General features: G+C 43.7%; 1 protein-coding gene across 3 annotated transcripts in view; it reads right to left on the bottom strand.

Annotated features, from left to right (window-relative positions):
* Positions 1-25,109, bottom strand: part of KIF26A (kinesin family member 26A) — a 244,091-nt gene that overhangs the window by 41,906 nt on the left and 177,076 nt on the right. For all 3 annotated transcript variants that reach the window (XM_068254227.1, XM_068254229.1, XM_068254228.1), the window contains exon 5: positions 22,801-22,984. In XM_068254227.1, the coding sequence (XP_068110328.1) occupies positions 22,801-22,984 (184 nt within the window). The remainder of the gene's footprint in view (positions 1-22,800; positions 22,985-25,109) is intronic.

Below are 25,109 nucleotides of genomic sequence, written 5' to 3'. Positions count from 1 at the left end.
TGTTGGACAGAGCAACTGCCATTCACTAAGTGCTTTTGAAAATAAATAAATCCCTGATAATCCCCTATGAAGAGATGGACTAGCCCAAAACCTGTCACTTCTGTCAGATTTCTACTACCTACTGTAAGTGACAGCAACATAGGAGAAAAGTAATTTATGGCTCATTTTACTCTGGAAAGAATGTACTTCTTATTTGTCTCTGTTTGCACAAATTTTAAATTTTATAATTTTTCGCCATAGTGCCCCTTTAATAGAGAGCAGATAGACTGGTGGAATCGATTATTTCTGACAGGCTCGATCTGATTTCTGGCCCTGATTGATTTTGTATTGAAGTGATTGGAAAATCAATCAGAAAAACGATTGAAAATCCGATTGTACCTGTCAGAAATAATCTATTTGACCCATCTATCTGATGGGAAATGACATGGTGTGTACCAGGCACAAAGGTAGACTTCACCAAAGGAACCCATTAACGATCCAATATTCTGACTGATCAATTGTCCGATCCGATTGCTGCGATTGATTGGAAATAATCGTTCAGGACCAACAACAGAGGGGAAAATGAAAAGCAGTTTGATCAGACTAAAAGAATCGTTCCTAGATTCAGATCAATGAAATGCTTCATAGAACGATTGTTCATCATTTATCAGCACCATTAACTGTGCCCGATCCGATTGATTGTACGTACGTTGATCTTTTGGGATCATTAAAGGGAGCCAGTCCAATCACAAAACATGACCAAACTATAAATATTATTGAAGCCATGCCAGGGCCAGATGTCTGTAAGGGCCACAGAGGCCATAGTGTAGGGCGATTGCTGTACTTAGGGGAGTGGCCACACATAGAAGAAGGAACAGAGCAAGGGACAACTGAAAGGATAAATGTGGAAAATGTCACATACCAAATCATTACCAGACTATAAATACTATAAATACTGCTGAAGTTACAGATCTGATGTCAGGGCCAGATGTCTGTGAAGGCCACATAGGCCGTAGTCTAGCTATTTAAGGACCACACTAATTGAAATCTACGTTCTGTTTTGATGCTGCTCTGGCTGCCAGGGCGTAAATTTCAATACAGCGCCGCAGCGGGCATTTGCCGTTCTCGCCGCTCCTGACGATCTCGTCACTGTCTCCCATTGCAGCTCACTCGCCCTGTCAGTCTCTATGACTGCAGAGCCCTGTGAGACGGTCAGGAGCCAATTTCATTTCACATGACTCTGCTGTCATAGAGGCAGTTAAGTGGATGTCCTGAGGATCCTGGCGTGCGGCGTGGATGGCGGTTGCAGTGGGTATGTGCGGCGTTTCGTCGGTATTCCGTCGTTATTGTACGAGCAGTCTCTGGTTCTTAAGGGAGCAGAGACCGCTGGTACTTAAGTGGCTAGGGTGGATGCTGCACTTGGTAAAGGCCACACATGGTAAAAGAGACAGTTGTAAGGATGTGGAAAATGTCACATTACAAATCATTACCAGACTACTAATGCTTCTAAGTTTGAAGATCCCACACTAGGGCTGGATTTCCATACAGGCCACATAGGCCGTAAACTAGGGTGGCCGCTGCACATAGGGGTGAAGCTGCATGCACACGGTGTCACAGAGTGTATGTCCAGATTTAGGAAGACATTTGTGTCTGAAGTTACACTTTAAGAATAATACTTTAAAGAAGATGTTCACTTTACTCCGGATAGCTCAGCACAGTGTCTCACACGCTAAAATTATTCTGAGAACAATGCCGCGTTTCATCTGTTAAAGTCTGATTAACACATGGTACAACCGGAGCTTCGGGGAAGCAGCCTAGAGCTATTTAACTGGTTTTAGAAACAGTCGTCAAACAGAACGAAGGAAGCAGCTTGTTCTATAAAGTTCTATATTTATACAGCCTCAAAGACAAGCCAGATCCTATAAAATGAGAAGAAAAATTGCAGAGACCTCCCTGTAGCAGTCTATGGCCTCTATTCACAAAGGCGTGCTAACTTAGTTAGCATGCCTAAAGGCTTTGGACGTGCAAACTAGGGTGCTAAGTAGTTTGCACGTCTAAAGCTGTTACTGATCACGCACAAAGTTTAACGCTGCGCGATGCATGCAAAACGTTGCACCGGGTGCACTGAAATCGTCGCACCTGGGGCGCCCAAACCGTCGCATTGGGTGCGCACGAAACAGTGCACCGATGCGACGTTTCGGAAGCACCCCATGCGACTATTTCAGCACATCCGGTGCAACGTTTCGCGCTCACTGAACAGCGCTAAACTTTGCGCGCGAGCGCATATTAACGTGCGCATATTAACGTGCGCTAACTACCTTTAGGCGTGATAAGGGGCTTTTCACAGGCGAGCTAACACTTAGCACCCTTTTGTGAATCAAGCCCTATGGGCCATATGCAATTAATTTTTTCACCTGAGTTTTCTCCTAGGTGATATTTTTAAACTTGTCAATAAAATGCCTTTTAAGCCCCCAGAAGGCAAGAACATGCTCAAAATAATTTTCATAGTACTTTTTAAGCAACTTTTTGGTACTTTTTTAGTTGAAAAGTACTGGAAAGTTATTTAAAATCAAAGTTGAAAAATTATCTCCTAGGAGAAAACTCAAGTGAAAAAGAGAATTGCATATGGGCCTATGTCTCATGGTCCGTGACTCAAGCAAGCAAGACCTCGCTTGGATGGGCATTTTTTACTTTGGAAATGACATACAGCATTTGTATACAGTTTTTCAAGCTATCAGTTGACACTTTATATGTAGCATTTATCCTCCAACACCTCCAGTTCATACAGGAACACTGGTATTAATGGCGATTGCACAAGAGAGTATTTTAGGGCGTAAGTGTGACTCTGGGAAACCATCAGTGTAATTGAGTCATAGTGGCAGCGCCAACTACAGCCCAACCAGTTCAGATTGAATTTGAGAACTTAACTGTAAGCCTTGTACACTGGCTAGATGGTTCTCGGGCCAAGGTGGCTGGTTGGGGCTGCCTCTGCCAAAAATCTATTGTGTGTATAGCAGCCCCTGCTCCCCCTCCATGCCTCTGCGAGCAATCAGCCACATAGTTCTCACTCACTCCACATCATACTCTCTTACTCCATTGTGCACAGTGTTGTCAGCCAATGTACATAGCAACAGAACAAATCGAAAGCCTGCAGGCTAGTAACACACCTGTACAGATTCGGCCTCGAGCGAGGGATCCCGTCCCAATCACTAACAGGCCATAGTTGGTGTACATATGTATAAAGCTTTCAGTTCTAGTGAGGCCTTCTATTGCTTTAAAATGATATGACATCAAGTTTGCATTAACTGGAGATGCACAATGTTTTGTGCATTGCACATGTGTACTTTTTGCAATAAATGTATTAAAACGACTTTCTTGTACGTCTTTTATAATGCCATTTCCTTTTAAGAGGACAGTATGATTTTACTACAGAGTCTTCTCCCCCTATTTCATCATCACCCATCTATCAGGACCTGACCCAGCCCACCTCTGTTTGCGGCCAGCACTGCAGCTCAGCAGAACCTCATAATGAGATCTGCTGTAGCTACAGTACTGTTTATAAAGAGTTGTTCTGTAAGGTGAGAAGGCGGGGTGAAAAGGCGGATCCTAGCCAGGGAACACCCACTCTCTCATATTTGAGAACGGATCCTGCATCGCATCATTTAATTTTCCAAAAGAGACTTCTTTAGAATGAGCCACATAAAAAACTGTTCTTGCCAATTCAGGACCAGTGACTTAAAGTATTAGAGGCAGTGCATCACCAAAGAAGTCATGTAACTGGCATTTTTTTTTATTAGAGAATAATAGTTTCCTTTCACTTCAGGTTCCCTTTAAATGTGCTCTAATATTTGGACCTGTTGAAAATGAACATACAGAATTTTTATTGAACATAACCAGTGAGTATATCCTTATCATAAAACGCCCAGATTATAAGGCCAAAGCCAGAAGAGATGATATTGCTCCAGCTTATTTCAGGGTCACTTTAATGGATGCTGTACATAAGCACTGTAATAGCACCCATACATCTTTTGACAGAGGCTGCGCTCGCTGCATCCTGAGCAGCAACTGTTAATAGGGTTCATTCAACCCCATTATGTAATGTTACAATGGAATACACCTGTGTTTCTGAATGCTGCATGCAGTGGCTGATTAGAGCATGCCCTATTCTGTAGCTTGGCATCTTGCTTGGAAACACGGGCATACACCTTTATAGCTTGTCCTAATAGAGTTCAATGAACCCTATTAACAGCTTCTGCTCAGGCTATGGCAATTCCGGCAGCCTCTGTCAGAAGGTACACGGGCAGTGCTCTGACGCTCCTGTGTACAGCTTCCTCTCAGCCAAACTCCAGGAAATCATTTTACCTCGTTTCTGATCATGTGGAAAGGGATTGGAACTTTTTTGAGTTTATGCTGTTGTCTGTATGCCCTGCTGAAGGGGTTTTCTCTACGCTTACGACCTCTCCTTTTCTTTTAACCACTTCAGGACCAAATTAATTTTCACATATCAGCACTGCTCCCGTTCATTCCCCAATAACTTTATTACTACTAATCACACCTAAATGATCTATATTGTTTTTTTTTCAGTGTGTGTGATAATTTGGTTTAGTAATTACCTTATTTTCAATGCATTTTAAAGGGAAACGTAAAGAAAAAAAAACTGAGAAACACACTATTTCTCCATTTACATCCATTATAGCATTACAATAAACAGTGCTAACTATAAGTTAAACCCACTAATTTTATTTGCTTATTCATCCTGGTTATAACAACATTTAGACTATGTTCCTAGCACAATGTATGGTGACAATATTGCATTTGTAAATAATGGTGTCTTTTTTCTGTATTTCGTTTTTGTTTTCTCATTGTACACTATTGATGATTATGAGACCTTATTTGCAAAAATAATAGTAATATACCCTCATGGCATACATATTTAAAAACGACATGTAACTGTAGAAAAAGAAAGATAAATTCCGGGCACCTTCCGTCCAGTGTTATTTATTGTAGCAAGTAGTGACAGACATCCATGTGGATACCACAAACAATGACTACCTCATCCTGGTGATGTTCAAAGGTGATGGTCCGGTGGAGGTGGGGAAGCCAGGGCACAGGGTGGGACAGGCGACGACCGTTTCGCGTCTATACAGACGCTTGGTCACGCTGCGTACCACTTTTGGTACGGCCGTTTCGCGTCTATACAGACGCTTGGTCACGCTGCGTACCACTTTTGGTACGCAGCGTGACCAAGCGTCTGTATAGACGCGAAACGGCCGTCGCCTGTCCCACCCTGTGCCCTGGCTTCCCCACCTCCACCGGACCATCACCTTTGAACATTACCAGGATGAGGTAGTCATTGTTTGTGGTATCCACATGGATGTCTGTCACTACTTGTTACAATAAATAACACTGGACGGAAGGTGCCCGGAATTTATCTTTCTTTTTCTACAGTTACATGTCGTATTGGTGCTTTTTTCTTTTCAACACCGTAGAGCACACGTCCCAGCAATTGACAGAGGCGACCACAGATGGTATGGTGAGATTTTAGTGCTTTTTTATTCACTCACACAACCCTGCTCATGTAATAGGGAGTGCCACTCCTGGGTCCTCTTTTGCTCTCTTTACACGAACATTGCTTTCTTGTTTCTTAGAGTAGAGCACCCCTATAATGCTCTCGCAGGCTGAGACAGCGGCGGAAGAAATCAATGAGCTATCTACAAGCGATAATGAGATCGATTCAATCGATATTGATCAATTATTATGTGTGAGTGATAAAGTTGCGGTAGGAAGAGAAGACTTGACCAACTTCTTTTCAAATGCTGCAGCCTCCACAAAAGCCAATAAAGAGGTGGGAGCCAGGGTTAAAGAAAAAATAAAAGTGGTACGCAGCGTGACCAAGCGTCTGTATAGACGCGAAACGGCCGTCGCCTGTCCCACCCTGTGCCCTGGCTTCCCCACCTCCACCGGACCATCACCTTTGAACATCACCAGGATGAGGTAGTCATTGTTTGTGGTATCCACATGGATGTCTGTCACTACAATAAATAACACTGGACGGAAGGTGCCCGGAATTTATCTTTCTTTTTCTACAGTTACATGTCGTATTGGTGCTTTTTTCTTTTCAACACCGTAGAGCACACGTCCCAGCAATTGACAGAGGCGACCACAGATGGTATGGTGAGATTTTAGTGCTTTTTTTATTCACTCACACAACCCTGCTCATGTAATAGGGAGTGCCACTCCTGGGTCCTCTTTTGCTCTCTTTACACATACATATTTAAAAAGCCAAGTTTCAAAGGTAACATATATATTGTTTCTTTCATATTCTGTCACTTTGTTTTAATTTTACTTTATTTTGGTGCAGCATATGCAAAAATTTAATTGCCTTTGATTCAGTTTGCAACTAAAAACAATACACAAGAAATGGGCCTCAACCCTAAAACTTTCTCAACTCTATTCTACTACTTATCACGGTTAAAATGTTACTACATATGTCTCTTGTAGTTTTGCTAAAACTTTTCCACATTTGATTATAATTTAGAAAATGACTTTTGTTTTATGTTGGATTGAGTTTGTCCTTACCTATTTTTTAGGTGATGCGTGTCCAAGCTTTAAAACACAACAAAATGTATTCTACAAGTCGTCTCGGTTACAAATGATACCATATGTGCCTCATTTAGTAACAAACTGATGGTGTACTTTCCACAAATACACACATAAACATTCAGCTGTCATTAAGTGGTAAAAGATATAACTAGTGGTCTCAGTAAAAGGAACTGAAGAATGGCAATACAAACTTCATGGGGGTGCTAACTCTTCCTTACAATACACAAATGCTTTAATTTGTGGTTGTGCCTGTTTTGGTTTTATTTTTTTGGCAGATATGTGCACTTCTGTGAGGACAGGAATTGAAGGACATTCTCTAAGCAAGGGCACAGACTGCTCTAGGCCGCCTGTGGTTACAGGGGTGCTCCACAGCTCCCATCCTTCCCTTTTTCAGAGGGATAGTCCATTTTTGAGAACTAAATCCCTCTCCCCCTCATTATGTCCCTCTTTAAGGACTCATGTACCAGAATCTAGGGGCGTAACTACATGGGAGCAGCCCTTGCAACTGCATGGGGTACTATAGCTGTAAGGGGTTCCAAACTACTACTTTACTCCCTCCGATAAAGGGGTCCATCCCTCAGATCAGGTGCTTTTGTGGCTACACTTATTATGAATGGGATAACTATGATATCCACACTTCTTTTATGACCCTTGCAAGATGGGCACCCAGGCTTTGAGGGTCAACAGGAGTAGGCAAGGGAAAATTTGGGATACCCCATCAAAGTTTTGCCGTGGGGCATTATAATTTGTAGTTACGCCATTGCACAGGCCTATGTAAATATATGTATTTTTCTATTGAAAAATGTGTTTTATCTACTCTAAATGTTATTTCTATCACCTAAATTGATATTGTTCTTGTTTTTAAATGTCAAAATGAAAGAGAACTAATAATAATAGACATGGCCGGTTATAGTAACAATAGGGCCCCCGGGCAAAATTAACCCCGGGGCCACCCAATATACCCCTCCCCCCAATCAAAGATCGGCAGTAGGGACCATTTGTTGCAGCCAAATTTTCACCCGAGGACCCTAAGGCAGGGGCTGACACCACCTGGCTCACCTGAAGACTCTGCAGGGGCACCGGGGAACAACAGTTAAGTTGGGGGGAGACACCTTAGGGGCCCCTACAGGCTCTGGGGCCCAAAGGCAATTGCCCCCTTTGCCTCTATGGTAGTGCTGGCCACGATAATAGAGAGGACCGGCGTGGTCTGAATTAAAAAACTGTGTATTTTGCTTCTCAGTTCTTTCTGGTATCAGTGACTAGCGGTATGGCAGGGGTGTGATAAAGGGTGTGGCAGGGGTGTGGCATGGGGTGTGTCTTAAAGTCTCCCTATTTCTTATCTCAAAAAGTTGAGAGGTCCTATAGATACACACATGAAGCTAAAGATGGAGGCTTCTGTAGCACTCTAATGTGCGTGTATTTTTCCTAAAACAGTTTCAGTAAGGCAAAACATAGCTGTAAACTGCCATATACCACAGCAACAAGTCAGCGCCCCCTTGTCATTCCCTCCACAGAACTGATTGCACTGAAATCTGATTGGTTGCCCTGGATGGTGTAGTTCATCGTTATAATGTTTTTCAGCATAGCTCGTCCTTATTTGGAAAAATAAACAACACCAACCCCTTGTTGCTTCCTAAGAAAATGGGCAGCTTCCTCACCGCACTGTGCAACAGCCATTTGTGAACACAATAATAGCAATAAAAACACACTCAGAGGGGAAAAAAATAGATCAGTGCTTATTTCTGCGTCTAGAAGAATAACGATTTAGACGGCGCGTCTAATAAGGCTTTTTTTCCCCCTCCATCAGCGGCACATTATAAAAGCTTTCATAAAAAGTCGCATTAGTTGTTCGGGGAGCGACGCCACAGCCGAACAGACTGCCTAATAGAGTACAATGCTCTCTTCCCGGTCGCCGCGGTGATATGAATTGGAGAAGGCAGTCCTAGCAACTAAGTGAGCCTTAAAATAAATGAAATTGCTGCTTCAAAACTCTCTGTGCATTGTGGGTGACAGATTCAAGGCTGAGCGTCTGTGAAAGCTGCGTGAAGCTCTTCTGGGTCACCCCTTTTTCCGCTACTCAAAATGCTTTTTTTTTTTTAACCTTGAAATATTCCAGTTCGAAATCATTCGCAGTCAGCGTTGAAAATGGCTAATTAAAACCAATCTTCTCCGGGCTTTGTGCGCCGGAGAGGGCTGTCGGTTTCATTCAGTATGTGTTCACTAAGTGTGCGTTTGAAGCAAAACTATCACTCGAAATGAATGTGAAAAAGTACCCATTTCCGTTGTGAAATAAAAAAATGCCCATTTATTTTAAGGCCATTTATTGTTATTGACAGAAACAGATACAGGCAGTCTCAAGGTTACATTGGGATAGAGGGTGTAGGTTTACTCTTAAAGGGCCACGACAGCAAAAAAAAGTAAGCAGTTAAAATCTGACAGAATGTACAGGTTTTGGACTAGTCCATCTCCTCATGGGGGATTCTCAGGGTTTTCTTTTGTTTTCAATAGCATTTCCTGAACGGCAGTTGCTAAGTCAAACTGACAAAAGAGTGTGCAAGTGTGTAGGGAGGCTGACTGGTATCTAACGATTTTGGAAGTAAAACTGCCATTCAGAAAATGCTTCTGAAATCAAAGAAAAGCCTCCCTCATGAGGAGATGAACTAGTCCAAAACCCTGTCGGTACTGTCAGATTTTAACTGCTTACTTTTTTCGCTGGAGTGGTCCTTTAAGTTGGATTTGTATGTAAGTTGGAAAGGGTGCATTCACCTATCACTGTGCCCCTAATTAATTACATACAACCCAGTCTGTGCTTCTTGTTCCCTTTTTGTGTCTATTGTGCTTCCCTTTTGTGGATCGGACGTAATTTGTCAAAAGCAAGGCCACCTTGTGATTTATTAGAAATTGCAATCATGAAGATTGGGTGCCGCCATAGGCACCCCCGTGCCCTGCTATGCACCCAAATTTTCCTTAGTAAATCATATTAGTATAAGCAGCTAACGTCAGCAACACCTGACATTTTTGTGTTTTTTTTGTGGTGGGATTGCTGTGTGGGAGAGGATGGTTAAAGTTGGGCTAGGTTGGGGTGGATTTTAAGGTTAGGCATTGTGGGGAGGTGGGCCCTGGCTTATCAATAGGGGATGCGACCCCTGTCCCCCCCCCCCCTCCCTCACCTCGGGGCTCTAACCTCTGTGCTCCCCTTCAGCTTAATAAGTGTGCGGGCAGCGGCTGATACATACCTTCCTTCCCTCTTCCGTGTTATACAGGAAGTCGCGTCAGAGACTAGAGTGAGGAACGCACGCTGGACCGCACGGAAGAGGGAAGGAAGGTATGTATCAGCCGCTGCCCGCACACTTATTAAGCTGGAGGGGAGCGCAGAGGCGAGAGCCCCGAGGTGAGGCAGGGGGGGACCTTCCCCCCCTCCCTGCCGACTGTGGGCATGGCTTTCCCCTCATGCAGTGACCCCTCCAGCCCCCCAAAACGGCCCTGAGCGGGCCCGGGGGGCCCGCTCAGAATTTTTGCAGGGGGGGCCCGCTGGGGCCTAGTTAGGCCCCTGAAGGTGGGTGAATGTTTTTTAAAGTTAAGCACCTGAGTAGGTGAGGTTGGTTAGGGTTAGGCATGGAGTCGGGGGGAAGAGTAGGGATAGGCATTGAAGGGGAGAGGGGTGGTTAGGATTAGGTAATGGGGGAGGGGGGAATGGTTATGGTTAGGCATCAGGGGGAGGGGTGGTTAGGGTTAGACATCGGTAGAGGGAGAGTTCTATGTGAGAATAGCATTAGGTTTAGCTATACTTAAATATGGGTATCCTTTACTGATATTTTACTATTGGAATGTGCACTGCAAAATCGTAGAATATTGATACATTTACCGACATTCTACTACCAGAGGATATTTGAGACGCCCAAATTTCCGGTCACCCTTTTTAGCATGTTCGCTTTGCAGCCAGAGAAGAATTACCCAAACTGACAGTCAGGGCCGGCGCTTCCATTAAGGCAAGGGGGGCAATTGACCCAGAGCCCCGAGCACTGCTGGGGCCTCAGCTTCCTCCTGCCTCAACATTAGTGTGGTCACACTGCCGCCCCCTTCACCCACGCGGGCAGAACCCCGACCTCCCTGCTAATTGATCTGCGCTAACAAATATACCCTCTAGCGGGGCCCCAGCACGAGAGCAGCATTTGTACTTTGCCTGTCTCGGCTGCTGTGCTGGAGCCGCTTGCCCGTCTTCATCCTACTTCCTGTGTGACCCAGCGATGTTACACATGTTATTATGCGCCAAGTCACACAGGAAGTAGAATGAAGACAGGCAAGTGGCTCCAGCACAGCAGCCGAGACAGGTAAAGTACACATGCTGCTCTCGTGCTGGGGCCCCGCTAGAGGGTATATTTGTTACCGCAGATCAATTAGCAGGGAGGTTGGGGTTCTGCCCGCAAAGGGAGGCGGGAGGGGGCGCAGGGGTCTTATCATCTGGCCAGTGGCTGTAATTTTTCTGGTAGAGGGGGGGACCCAGGATTACCTTTACCCCGGGGTCCCATCGGGGGTTAAACCGGCCCTGCTGACAGCAAACTCACATTGCACTTCTTTGCAGCCATGGCAACAGCGCTCAGTTAAAAACAAACATTTTGTATAAACGCGCGCCATATTGTGGTGTTTTAATGTTTTGGCTGATCCGTATATGGCATACAGTAACACTAAGCACATCAGGAGTCATTGTCGCAAATACTGCAAGGCACTCCAACCGTCCAGACAGTCTATTTTTTCTGAAGATATTATGAACATAATTGCACCATTCTAAGTGGAATAATGCTAACGCCCGACAGATAAATGGTCCCATCTCCTCGCCTTTCTTTGCTCTCACGCCTATTATTAGATTACCGCCACACAGACAAGGAGAAAAGGGATTCTGTATTGATCCCGACCTTTACTCATCACCGTTTCCATCAGCTGGCCAGCCGGTCGCCTCCAATCCCACCGAACGTTCGCAGCATCACCAAACACACGCCATTCTCTGCCCATCTCGGTAATATTGGCTTTTCAGATGTCTGCAGGAAGCACAGACTCGCCAGGTAATGTAACTCTGAAATGGCACCCACAATGCTCCAAGGTCACTTGCATTAGGCTAACAAGAGCTTTCAAGGGAAGAAAAATCGGAAGCTTTCACGGCTGCTTTTAACTGCGTGACCGCCTGGGCCTGCCGGACCATTATTTTCCCCCAGGTATAAAGGATTTAAAGTGGCCCTACGACTAAGACAAACATTTGGTGTCTTGGCTCTGTATTCACTGTACTGATGTTTGCAACTCAGTTACATCTAAAAAAAAAAAAAAACATTCTCAAAAGTGTCAAAAAAAAACCAAATGTTATTCATATCCATGTTTTATGTCAGCTGTGTCACGGCTGCTCTCTGTGTCAGTCACAGAGTTGGTCTTATTTCCCTCATGAAGGACAGAGCCAAATGGTCCAATAGCCACTCTTCTTCAGCATCTCCCACCAGGGATGATGGACTTTACAAATACGTCTCCAAGGTGACACCCTACAGGTGTGACTGAGCGAGCAACAGCTGACTGAACCACTGGGAAAGACAGGCGATTGGATTTCCACACAAACACAGGGATATCATACAAACTCAATGCAGGTAGCGTATTGGCCAAGATATGAACCAGAGACCAGTTTTTGTTTTTGATTCCGGGTGCCTTTTCAAGCCATATTAAATACAGTTAAAATTAAGTTCTGCCTTTATAAAGTTTATTGTAATACTCAGCTGAGCAGCATTCAGACTGTGATGGTGAACTACCATTGTCCATTTACTATTGTAGCTGGATTACAGGAGGTGGAAGCAGAGTGATATAGGGTTTTTTTCTTCGGTGATTCTTGTAAGGCCCAAGAATACCTAGGTGAGAAGTAGGGAGAGATCAGGAGCCCAATGGTGCAGTATCGTCAGGTATAGGGAGGATAAACTTATATAGATTTATACTCACAAAGGTGGGTTGCAGTTCCTGCAACCACCATATAGACCTGCAGGGTATTAACCATCCCTGCTCGGTACTCCAGGTCCTGCTGGATGCTGGATGGTCGCTCTCCTGTAGTACGATAGACTTTCCAGTAAAAAACTGCAAAGCTATTACCTCCAAAGGAGGTCTGACAGGTAGTGGGTAGCATGGAGGAGACCAATGTGTGTTCTATTTTAGTATTTTATAATACAAATAAAAAAATATATAATAAAAAGAGAGGTAATTGTTTACCTTACCAGAAGATATAGACACCAGTTCAACTGGAAAAAAGTTTTCATTCAAAAAGCAATCTGACAACGCATTTCACGGGCCATGGCCCGCTTCCTCAGGTCAATGCAAAATGCCTTGATAGCATAGGGGATAGAGTGTAGATTAGATTAGAGACGCCTACACTCTATCTCCTATGCTATCAAGGCATTTTGTATTGACCGGTGGAAGCAGGCCATGATCCGTGAAACACGTTGTCAGATTGCTTTTTGAATAAAAACTTTTTTCCAGTTGGACTGGTGTCTATATCTTCTGGAGAGGTAAGCAATTACTTCTCTTTTTATTATATAATTTTTTATTTGTATTGTAAAATACTAAAATAGAACACACATTGGTTGCCTCCATCCTACCCATTACGAAGCAGAATGATGACTCATGTGCTACAGCTCTTCACCGTCCAATCAGCAGACAGAGATTTGTGCCCAGGCTGTGCTGAGTAACTGCAGAGAATGCAAAAAGAGGCCACTGAGTTAAAAACATGATCTCTGCTGTGCGGCTCGGCTATCTAAATCACAGAACTGGCTGAACAGCATTAAGACTCCCTATGGCCAGCTAAGACAGCGTCTTATACTGTATCTCAGCCGTGTACTTAGCTGTATGCCTGGATCCCAGCTTTAGTGCAGCCTCTGATTCACCGCACTGTAAAAAGCCGTCTTACACTCGTATATCCCATTCCCCCAATGAGCATCCTTCATTACTTTGCTGCAGCTTCAATCTAATTAGGGAATGTCTGATGCTCGCTGCCAATATGTCACTTTCCATGTAATTTAAACTGACAGATCTGCATAACCCTTACAAAATTGGTTTACGAAAGATATTGCGAGCAAACTGTTTATTTGCTTGCGTGACCCCCGCAGCTGGCAGTCACGCCAGCCAAGCCACAGGCTGTTTTTATTGCACTTGCTCCTTCGGAGAGAGAGAGAGAGAGCTGGGCACCTCCGGATTCCGCCACGTAACTCAATAACACTTCCGCAGCGCTGGGAATAGGAGTCTCACAAACACCCGAGACCCGGTTTCATATTTACTACATGGAATAACAGTTGGCCCGTGCTAAGCAGAGACGGACGTGAATCTTTGCTCCCCGCAGAGGGCAATGCCAATCTGTTACTATGATAGCGGAATATTTTATACAACGCACGTTCCACATTAAAGTCTAGCTGAACGCACCGGTGATCTGCGCCGCTTCCGTTACACACCTCTAGTTTTATTTTTTATTGTTTTTCTCTCTCTCTCTCTCTCTCTCTCTCGTCTTGCAGAATGCTGATTCTGCTGAACATAAGGAAGGCAAATGGCAGCCAATTAGAATGAAGAATAATGTAAGTTTGGTATCAAAGGAGGAAAAAAAAAAGTCGCTTAGACGGGATTATTAGGAATGTCAAGCATGGTTCGGTTGTAGCTTCAATTTTGTAATCTTCTTAGAAACACTGTTAGTAACTTATATGAAAACACATCTCAGAATGATTTGTTCTTTGAAGTGTGACTTACAGAGGGATTCTAGACAAATGGTAAAAAAACAGTAATCATATGTGAACTTAAAGGGAACATGAAACAAGAAGTATATGGAGGCTGCCATATTTATTTCCTTTCAGCCTTCAGTCGTTTTCACTTTATGCATCTGAGCAATTATCACCTCCCATTCATTAGCCTATAACTTTATCACTACTTATCACAATGAACTGATCTATATCTTGTTTTTTCCACCATAAATTAGGCTTTCTTTGGGTGGTACATTTTGCTAAGAGCCACTTTACTGTAAATGCATTTTAACAGAAGGAATAAGAAAAAACTGAAAAAATGCATTATTTCTCAGTTTTCGGCCATTATAGTTTTCAAATAATACATGCCTCCATAATTAAAACCCACGTATTGTATTTGCCTAATAGTCCTGGGTATTGCACCATTTAAATTATGTCCCTATCACAATGTATGGCGACAATATTTTATTTGGAAATAAAAGTGCATTTTTTTTCCGTTTTGCATTCATCACTATTTACAAGCCTATAATAAAAAAATTGAAATAATTCATCTTTACATTGATATTTAAAAAGTTTAGACCCTTATGTAAATATTTATGTTTTTTTTTTTAATTGTAATGGTTTTTTTTTTATTTTTGTTTTTTAATTAAACATTTTATTTGGGTATTTTTGGGAGGGTGGGATGTAAATAGTAATTTTTTTATGTAAATATGTGATTATTTTTTATTTTTTTTACATGTAGATGTAGTTTTACGTTTTGGCCACAAGATGGCAACCTTGAGTTTGTTTACATGACGTCACTCTAAGCGTAACATGTACGCTTAGAGGGACGTAGGGGGACGTAAGAGGCAGAAAAAGCAAGGCTTCCGAGAGAAGCAGTCGCTTTTTCTGCCGGGGAGAGGAATCAATCATCGGGCACCATGTCCCGATTGATTGATTCCTGGGCTAACGATCTGCGGCCTGGAGCGCACGTGCACGCGCGCGATTGGCGGCGGGAGCGCGCGGGCGTGCACATGGCCTACTGGACATAGCTTCTACATCCAGAAGGCTTAAATGGTTAAAGGAAAACCGAGGAAACGTGACGTAATTAGATAGACATGTGTATGTACAGTGCCAAGCACACAAATGACTGTGCTGTGTTTCTTTTTTTTTTCTTTCTGTGCTTGAAAGAGTTAAATATCAGGTATGCAAGTGACAGTTTCTGTCCGGGTCAGACTTGGTCGGACTATAGCGTAACCCTCACTGATAAGGAATAACAGTCATAAAACACTTTCCTGTCTGTAAATGGCTTCTGAGAGCAGGAAAGAGATAAAAAGGGTCAATAGTTCATAGATTTGAGCTCTGGCACACTTCAATGCATGTGTCATTGAGCAGAGACAATGAAACAATAAAAATGTAAAAACTAGATTTAAATATAAAATTAAACTGCGGCATATTTCTAAAAAAAAGTCATTTTAGGAGAAGGAGGATAGATACAATTGTTGATCTCATCTGTTTATTTTCACCTCAGATGTCCTTTAAACAATACCAGTTCCCTGGCAGTCCTGCTGATCAGATGATCTGAGCACACAAAAAAAGATTTGCTGTTGTCCCCTTCCAGCTCCTTCCTGGCTGCCTTATGTGGGTGACGGAAGGGTGGGATGGAGGCCCCCAAAACATATGGATGTTAAAAGGTTGAGGCCAGTTTCAGACTATAAACCGGCGTCAGCAATGCAGTACGCACCACAACGCACTGTCAAAAACAGGCCTTCAGCACTATTGCATTTGTGGCCACTTCCTGCTTTTGCTATGCGGCAGTGCACGGAAGCGTATTGTTAAAATACGCTTCCGCACATGCGGGCCCCGTGTCATTGCTCACTGTTTGTTTAGAAATCCACGCGTCGCCATAGACTATCATGACTTCCGGGCTGACACAACTCGCTGCAGAATCTGCGCGGTAACGTAGTTCTAGCCCTTCGTTATAGATGCGTCGAAAACGTCACTTCCCTCGCATCATGTCGCAACATGGCAGTATGAAAGTCTCCATAGACTTTCATTGCACGGCGGTTGGGTGTAGTAAAAATACCGCAGCGCCTCAGTGTGAAAGGGCCCTGAAACATAGCGTGTAAACAAGAGGTAATCGCTTACATCTCCAGACGATACAGACACCCTTTCAATTGGAAAAATATTTATTCAAAAAATTGGCAATGGGTTTTGCGGCCATGGTCTGCTTCCTCAGGTCAATACAAAAATGCCTTAGCAGCATAAGGAGTAGAGTGTAGGCGCCTCTATATGTGGGTGATGATGGGATATGAGGAGGGGTGTTTTGACATCTGCCTCTCCAATAAGATTGCATTTTCATCTCCTCAGAAATGGTCCCAGAGGAGAAAGCTAGATGTGATATGCAAAAATGTTTTGCATCACTAATTAATGCAAATTTAACACCATTTGCGGTTTCAAAAATTGAATTAGGCAGGGGCGTTTCTAGGGTCCTTGGAGATCGGGGGCACCTGTGGGCACCAGGTGGGGAGGTATATGCGCGCGCCGCATAGAAAAATGGGTGGGCCATGGACGAGAATGTAGGTGTGGTAACGGGTGGAGACAAATTTACATGAACCTAGCAATGGTGGGACATTAGATTAGGACAGTGGTGGCGAACCTTTTGGAGGCCGAGTGCCCAAACTGCAAACCAAAAGTCACTTATCTATCGCAAGGTGGCAACAGCAATTTAAACTAAATACTGTACAAACGTTTTAACTCATACATGAACATTATGGAAAATCCAAGTTGAAAATAAACTGTGAAGATAAACAATTTCATCCATCCTACTCCTGAAAAATGTATTCAATTTTTTAGAACCTCCCAGTTTTATTTTCTGTTTTAAAAAGCTAAAAAAGTAGGTTTAATGCTATTGTCTCATATGATAAGGATTCAGCTTTTCCCATAGTCTCGCAGTTAGCAATCATGTGACCCCCAACAAGACAAATTCAGCAATCATGAGGCCCCCGACAAGACAAATTCAGCAATCGTGAGGCCCCCGAGATGACAAATTCAGCAATCGTGAGGCTCCCGCTATGACAAATTCAGCAATCGTGAGGCCCCCGACATGACAAATTCAGCAATCGTAACGCCCCCGACATGACAAATTCAGCAATCTAGACGCCCCCGACATGACAAATTCAGCAATCGTGACGCCCCCAACAAATCATGAGGCCCCCAACAAGACAAATTCAGCAATCATGAGGCCTCCAACAAATCATGGCAGCGGCGGCCAGGGAGGCAGCGGCGGCCAGGAGGGGACAGCGGGCAGTGCCGGGCACCCCTGGGGAGGAGATCCGTGGCACCCCAGGACAGATTGGGGGCACGTGCCCCCCCAAAATAGGGCTAGCGACGCCCTGGAATTAGGGCTTTAGTAGGAAAAGCTGAACTAAACAGAACCCAACACTGCAGCGCTGCTGAGGCTGCCATAAAAAAAAAAAACTTGTTTGCATCCTCTTTGCTAACATTTACTTCAAGGTTCTCTCCATTTATAGAATTCCAAGCGAATGACAAGCACTTAATACATCTGCCTTTAAGTGTTACCTATATAAAGCTGACTACAGATTACACCATTAGGTGGGAGGGGAAGAAAAAAAAAAGAAAGGGAAAAGAAAAACTTTATATATAAATGTGACGCATACATTCCTTCGCCTGCTGCAAAGCAGTCAGGAAATGGCAAATTAAGATGCCGTTCGCCCATTCTCTGTGAAAAGATGTCTTTTTAATGCCAGTGGATGATAAATTACCTTAAGTAGCACATTAATGTCAGAGATTGAGTATAATCCAACTGCTTGCCAGTGTCATCGTAAAATGGCTTTCAGACATCATTTGTACTATTCCAACATTAAATTTAATAACTTCCAGAGAGACTGCGGCAAGAAGGGGGGGAGGGGGGTGCAGAGGAAAAAAGAGGCGCTCTACATTGGCTCATTGCTTTTAAAGCGTGAGTTTATCTAACTGGATGGAACTGTCTGACGTTTCCGACACATTAATATACAGAGTGGATCATTTCACCTATTATGTTTATCAATGGTAGGAGGATTGTGCGGGGTATGCAAAGATAGGGTGAGAGCTAAGGAGGAGATCATAAGCAGGGGGGTATAAATCTATATATGGATGCTTAGGTCAACAGTTTATGTAGGTAGGTATTATTGCTGCTTTCAGACAACATGAAAAGGCGATAAAGCAAATAGGATCTATTAGGGAATTGGGGAGAGGTTTATAGCTTACAAGTAGCATCTGAGACACAGAATTGCAAGTGGTGGCGCCATTCAAAGGGACTTGAAGGGATCCAAGCAGCTTTTATTTTCTGCAGTTTCTCCTGGTTTCTAATAGCTGTAGAAGCTGCCCTTTCCCCCCTCCCATTCTAGCTGCCCATTATTTATGCAGGGGAAGGTGTGAATGTAATCAAGTGTGACTCTCTAAGCTGTTTGAAATACAGTGTACTATCTCCCCAACCCGCCCTGCTTATAAAAGCTTTTGCTTGCTCATTGCTACTGCTAATTACAGCAAGCCTTATCGGTCTGATCTTTCTGAGGATGGCAGGCAACAGAAGTAGAGCACTACAAACCTCTAACAAACATTTAAATGTAAAAAAAGAAGAGGTAGAATGGATTTTTTTAGTAATGAGCCACATTGTTAGTATGCATTTTAATGTGCTACTGAGATGCCCTGGGTGCTAAAAATGGTGCTCGGTTCACTTTAAAGGATTCCTGAACTGACCGAAGCCAGTAACTTGGGCTTCAAAGTCACTGCCATAGTCGCTCATGATAATAGCCACGATTAGTGGCTATAACTGGAAATATGAGCAGCAGGCGCCAAGGCCGACCACTATACAAACTGCAGCTACAAATATTAAAGTACTCTTTTGGAGTGAGTTTAAATTGACTTTCAGACTATAGTTTATGTACTTCTATGTTAGCTGTGTTAACAGTGACCATCAGGCAAAGAGCTACTTCTATTGACTTTAGGCATAGCACAATTATATATATAGTTGTACAATAGAGTCTCGGTTATCCAGCACCAATGGGGATAGGCTGATTCTAGATAATAAGTGTGCTTTCTGGTTGCTTGAGACTCAATGTTAAAAATATCCCTAGCTAATATGGCACTATAACCCACTCTATATACATGCCATGAACTCTGTATTCAAGGTTAAATTACAGTAACTAAAAGTATATGAGCCTTGGTGGAGCCAAAAGCAGAGCCCAAAAAAAGCCTAAGAAGTTGGCCTTCACCACTGCGAGTACGGCCGGCGATTTGTGCTGGTTGGTTGAGAATGCTGGTAAGTTGAGTTCTGGATAACCGGGACTCTACGGGACTCTACGCCCGGCGGATCGCTCAAGACCAGTCTTATCACCCAAACGACAGTCTGTACACACGCCCGATTTAGCGTGCGGACGACTGAACGACGGGACGTTCAAACGACCCGTCGTTCGCAAAAGTCCGACGTGTGTATGGGCCTTAAGCCTCTTTCCTTCCCGTTTTCCCCTCCCACACCTCTGTTCCTCTCTGATTGGCCAATACTTCTCAATGCACTTTCTACTGCAGACCTGGGTAGGAGTGTCTGATGATTGGGAGGTGGTCGGGCAATGATACACAGAGTAAGGGAGGAAATGATGTCAGAATTGGCTTCAAGATAGACACAGACAAAATAGAAAATCCTAAGAAGGATTTTTTTTTTTACTATAGACAAATCACTAAAATCAAAATGTGGACAGTATAATACATATGTTATGTTAGTGGAGAAAGTATTTACCGGTATCTACTTATAAATGTTGTTGTTTTTTTTCTGAGATAGTATGGCTGACAGCTCCTCTTTAAAGGATACCACAACTGAAATGTGACATGATGAGATAGACATGTGTATGCACAGTGCCTAGCACACAGATAACTATGCTGTGTTCTTTTTTTTCTTTCTCTGCCTGAAAGAGTTAAATATCAGGTATGTAAGTGGCTGACTCAGTCCTGACTCAGACAGGAAGTGACTACAGTGTGACCCTCACTGATAACAAATTCCCCTTTTTTACCTCTTTCTTGCTGTCAGAAGCCATTTTCTGCTAGGAAAGTGTTTTATAGTTGGAATTTCTTATCAGTGAGGGTCACACTGTAGTCACTTCCTGTCTGAGTCAGGACTGAGTCAGCCACTTACATACCTGATTTTTATCTCTTTCAGGCAGAGAAAGAAAAAAAGGAACACAGCATAGTTATGTGTGTGCTAGGCACTGTACATACACATGTCTATCTCATTATGTCACATTTCAGTTGGGGTATCCTTTAACATGAGCTATCCAAATAGAATTAATTTTTTTTTTAGCTGAGAACAAACTTTTTTTTTCTTTTTTGGGGAGAAAAGAGGGGTGGTTGCTAATTGTTCTTGCAGCAGTCAGCAGCCTGCCAAACTATCAAACAATCATCTCTATAGGCACATTGAGGTATGGTGGCGTGCTGAGATGTTTGTAATGAACACACGATGATCTCATCTACAGGCACAACAGATATCCAGGACTTATACAAGGAAAAGACCAATCAGACGAACTGTAACCCCTGTTTAATTAACCTACTCAAGAAGGTATTTTACTGCAGTCCCTCCTTACTGCTGGCCAGTAGCATTAGCATAAGTGCTTGCATGAACCATTTCTGTATGAAACACAACACTGTAACTAATAACATTTATTCATGTGCAAAAGACAAAAAGGAAACCAAGAGCCCGCAATAGTGTAGTATGCTAGAGAATAGGAGATAAATTATTTAGGCAAATAAATGAATACAAACAAGGGACACCACTGAGGCAACCACTGTTAAGGCAGGTGGGGAGATTAGACCTGGCCCCACATTTGAGTATAAGAAGTCACTCTCTGTAGACAGGAAGGAAAAAGGGGTAACACCCCTCCATGAAGGGTGGACTTCACAATAAACTGACTGTTTGAACAGAAGCGTCAACACAAGAATAACTTTAGCTAAAAACATTTAAAGAGAGTCTGAAGCGAGAATAAATCTCGCTTCAGACCTCATAGATAAACCGCCGCTATCCCGCGGCTTTACGAGGGTCCCTGTCCCCCCAAATCCCCTCCGTAATGCGGGGGAGCGCTTCCTGGTTGGGGCAGGGCTAACCGCCGCAGCCCTGCCCCACTCGCGTCTGTCAGCGCGTATCTCCGCCTCTCCCCCGCCCCTCTCTGTCTTCCTTCACTGAGAGGGGCGGGGGAGAGGCGGCGATGCGCGGCTGATAGACGCGAATGGAGGCATGGCTGCAGCCGTTAGCCCTGCCTCCAGGAGCGACCTAGCCTGGGGGGTTTGGGGGTGAAGGGACCCCCGTTTAGCGGCGCGTATGCGGCGGTTTAGCAGGGGCACACGTGCCCCTGCTAACTATGAGCTCTGAAGCCAGATTTATTCTCGCTTCAGAGTCTCTATAAAAAGGGAGTTAGTGGTGGACTTACCTCCCCTATCAGTAGACATGAAACTCTTGATTTTGGTCAACAATTCTCTTTATTTGAACACTCCACAATACAATGCGTTTGTAGGTGTAATCCTGCTTCATCTGGCAAATATCGGAGTAACTAAAGTATGTCCTAGTAACAGCCAAGCGCCTCTGTAACAGGCAAGGGGCAGTAGTAAGTAATAAAGAGAATTGTGGACCAAAATCAACAGGTTGGTTTCTACTGATTTGGGAGGCAAGTCCACCACTACCGCCTTTTTAAAAGGAAACCTGAGATGAACGCTTTGGCACAAAATAAACAGTTACCCCGATAGATTTTACAAAATAAATACTATACCTGGTATTTTCGCTGCTCTGGAGTGCCTTTTTTGTGTTTTTTTTTTTTTACTAAAAAATGTAAAACATAGTTCTTCAAAAAAACATAGTTCTTCAGGAAAGCATATTATTTAGTGGGCAGTGTGCACAATGAAATCACTATTTCTAAAAACCTCTTATGACTAACAAAAATAGATAAAAAAAAACTTTTTCAATATACCCTTACATTAGCAGCTCCTCCAATCTCATTACAACTCTCTGTGATGCTGTGAATGTACAGAACAGGAAAGCACAGCCAGCAGGGGGCAGGCTTGGGCTTGAAAAGACATCAGAGAAGACAAACTCAGCTATAATGATTCCTGAGCAAAGCCAGACTGAATGCTCAGTAGGGGATTTTATCAGGGCTGTTAACAAGCAGGCTGAGCAGTGAAGAATGAAACAGAGAACAGGGTAGGTGTTTTCTCTAATGTCCCCACTGATATTTATGGTGAAATACATGAGGGTGCTTCGTCTCTGGTTTAGTTTAAACATTTTTTAGCTAATTTTATTCTTGTATTGGCGCCTCTGTTCAAACAATCTGTTTACTTGACATGTATTCATGGTTATCTTCACTTAATTTACATTTAACTTGTTGAAAAAAAAAAAGAAAAAATCATGCAACCTCAGATACCGCCCACTGTTATTTTTTTAGTACCAAAAACTCACCTTTCCCATGCCAGGGTTGTCCTTCATTTTTGTCACAGCCCTCATCAAACATGGTGGAGCCGGCGGCGGGCAAAGCTGAAGAATGCCGCAGAAGTTGGTGAGGAAGGAGGAGTACTCTCTGGAGTGCGGGAGAGGGGGATGGTACTTCTTGCGCTTGGAGGACAGGTTGAGCTTTTGCGCCGCTCTGCAAACAAAGTAACAAGAGAGAAAGTCTTAGCACAAACCACCAGGCAATTTGGGCCATCAAAACAGATGTTCATTGTCATCTCTTGCCTGTTTAACAAATCAAGCCACTGCATCCTAATCACATTTCATAAGAACCCATCGCCAGGAGACCCATAGATGGAGATTCGGTGCCGAGCTGCCGGCAGCAAGTTACCAACTTAATCTGTCCCCCAGCAGAATTTCAATTATTGCATAACTTTTTATCCAACAGCTTGACAGCTGAGTCCAAGTCTTCTGAAATCTCATTGACATCGTAAAAAAGGGCTAAATGGTCCCCAAGCCACTGCCAGCGCCAGATGGGTTCCGCCGAGCCGGCAGTTAAGACGATATTGCGTGCTACTCGAACATCTTATCAGCGCCATAAAACGACATTCCCATACATATTACCGAGGCGCCGCCGCGCCGGAGCAAATGAAGTCTTCGGCACTTGTATTTTTCATTTGTTAAACCAATTTGTGGCGTCAGAGAAAAGCTTTTATATTATTACCCGGCGCTGAAATGCCAGCGCTTCGGGTAAAGACCTTATCAGTAATATATAAACGCTACATATGTATAATCCACAGGGATCTGCTAAAACACTCTGATGCGTCTCTGAACATTCACACCAATTACTGGAGATGTGCTCTTTTTTTCCTTTGGCACCATTGAGAAAATACATACCAACAGTTGCAGCACCGCGGCTTCATGGTATAAGGAAAACAAAAAATAACACATGCTTACGCGTTAATTAAATAAGGGATTTGTTTACATTAGAATTGCAGTTACCCTTTTCGGCTTTATTCAGATGGACGGTTCTAGCTACCATGGGGCCCAGGGGGAAAAGTAACTTGGGAGCCCCCCATCACCCCCCCTCCCCCTCCCAGTATAGTAGGAGGTGCCCCTAAAGTCCCCCTCCCCCCCAGCATTACAGAGGCAGGGGTGACAGGCAGACTCTCTCCTCCTCTGAGTTCCAGGCCCTGGAAGTCCTGTCTGTCTTCTCTGTAGTGTTCTGTCTGCACTTCAGAGCGCCAACACTACAGAGAAGACAAACAGACCTGCAATGCCTGGAATGTGGAGGAGGCAAGTGGGTGCCTGTCACTAGCAGACACTTGGGGGCCCCTATGGATGCTGGGTACCTGGGGCAATTGCCCCCTTTGCCCTATATGGTAGCGAACCTCTGGTGTAAAAATAAAATAAACACTATCAGCACAGGCAGATGTTATATCAGAGTAGCAGGAAGTGATAACTAAAAACTGACTACTTGTGCCATAAAATGCAGGTTTTGTTGGTTAGCCACGCCTCTTTCTGAAATACTGCCATGGCAGTTTTCTACCTTTGTGAATACTGCTATGAGATTGTGTCATCTATGGGTGGGAGGAGCCTCATGGTGTAGCTTGAGGCACGCTCTGCTTCTACCTGTGCCACTGAGCCAGCCTATCACAGAGAGGAGAGGTGGAGAAAAGTAGTGCAGTGCCAGCCACACTAGGAGGCCTTCCAGAACTGCCACAATGCTTCCCTGCTTCTTAATGAAGTAGTCTGCATTGGGTAAAAATAAAGTGGGAACAGTCATAGTAACTGTCACTCTGTCTCTTTTTCACTTTAGAATTTACAGCAGAAGTCCACTTTCATTAGTATCATAGACAAGAAGAAAGATGGACAACATTTCCCAAACTTTTGTTCATACATACAATAGCTAGGTCTATTGTAACGATTGGGGAATTATTTCCCTGGTCAGCGCTGACTGCGGAAATCCTCCACAGGCGTTTAAAATAGCAGAACCCAGCTTTGGTGCAGAGCACCTGTAGAGAGAAAGTGAGCACAGAGACAGAATGCATGTGTGTCCACCAATCTAGTCGCCACCTGGCGACGGTGAACACACAACAGCGGAAACCAAGTATGAAAGCAATCGCAAGAATGGCGATTGCCAACAGTGACACAAGACCGAGCAAGACAGAGCACGAGAGTAGTAAGAAAGGCTCAGCAAATAACAATAACAGAACGTCAAGGAAAATAACAAACGCTAGCTAAACGCGAACTCCGCATTCATTTGCAACAGCGAAAGCGTTAAAGACATTAGGCGCCCAGTGATAAGCGTGCCACCCTAA

This window comes from Hyperolius riggenbachi, chromosome 9 (assembly GCF_040937935.1).
Source record: "Hyperolius riggenbachi isolate aHypRig1 chromosome 9, aHypRig1.pri, whole genome shotgun sequence".
NCBI lineage: Eukaryota > Metazoa > Chordata > Amphibia > Anura > Hyperoliidae > Hyperolius > Hyperolius riggenbachi.
Note: the sequence above shows the minus strand (reverse complement) of the source record. Positions and strands in the feature narration are given on the sequence as shown.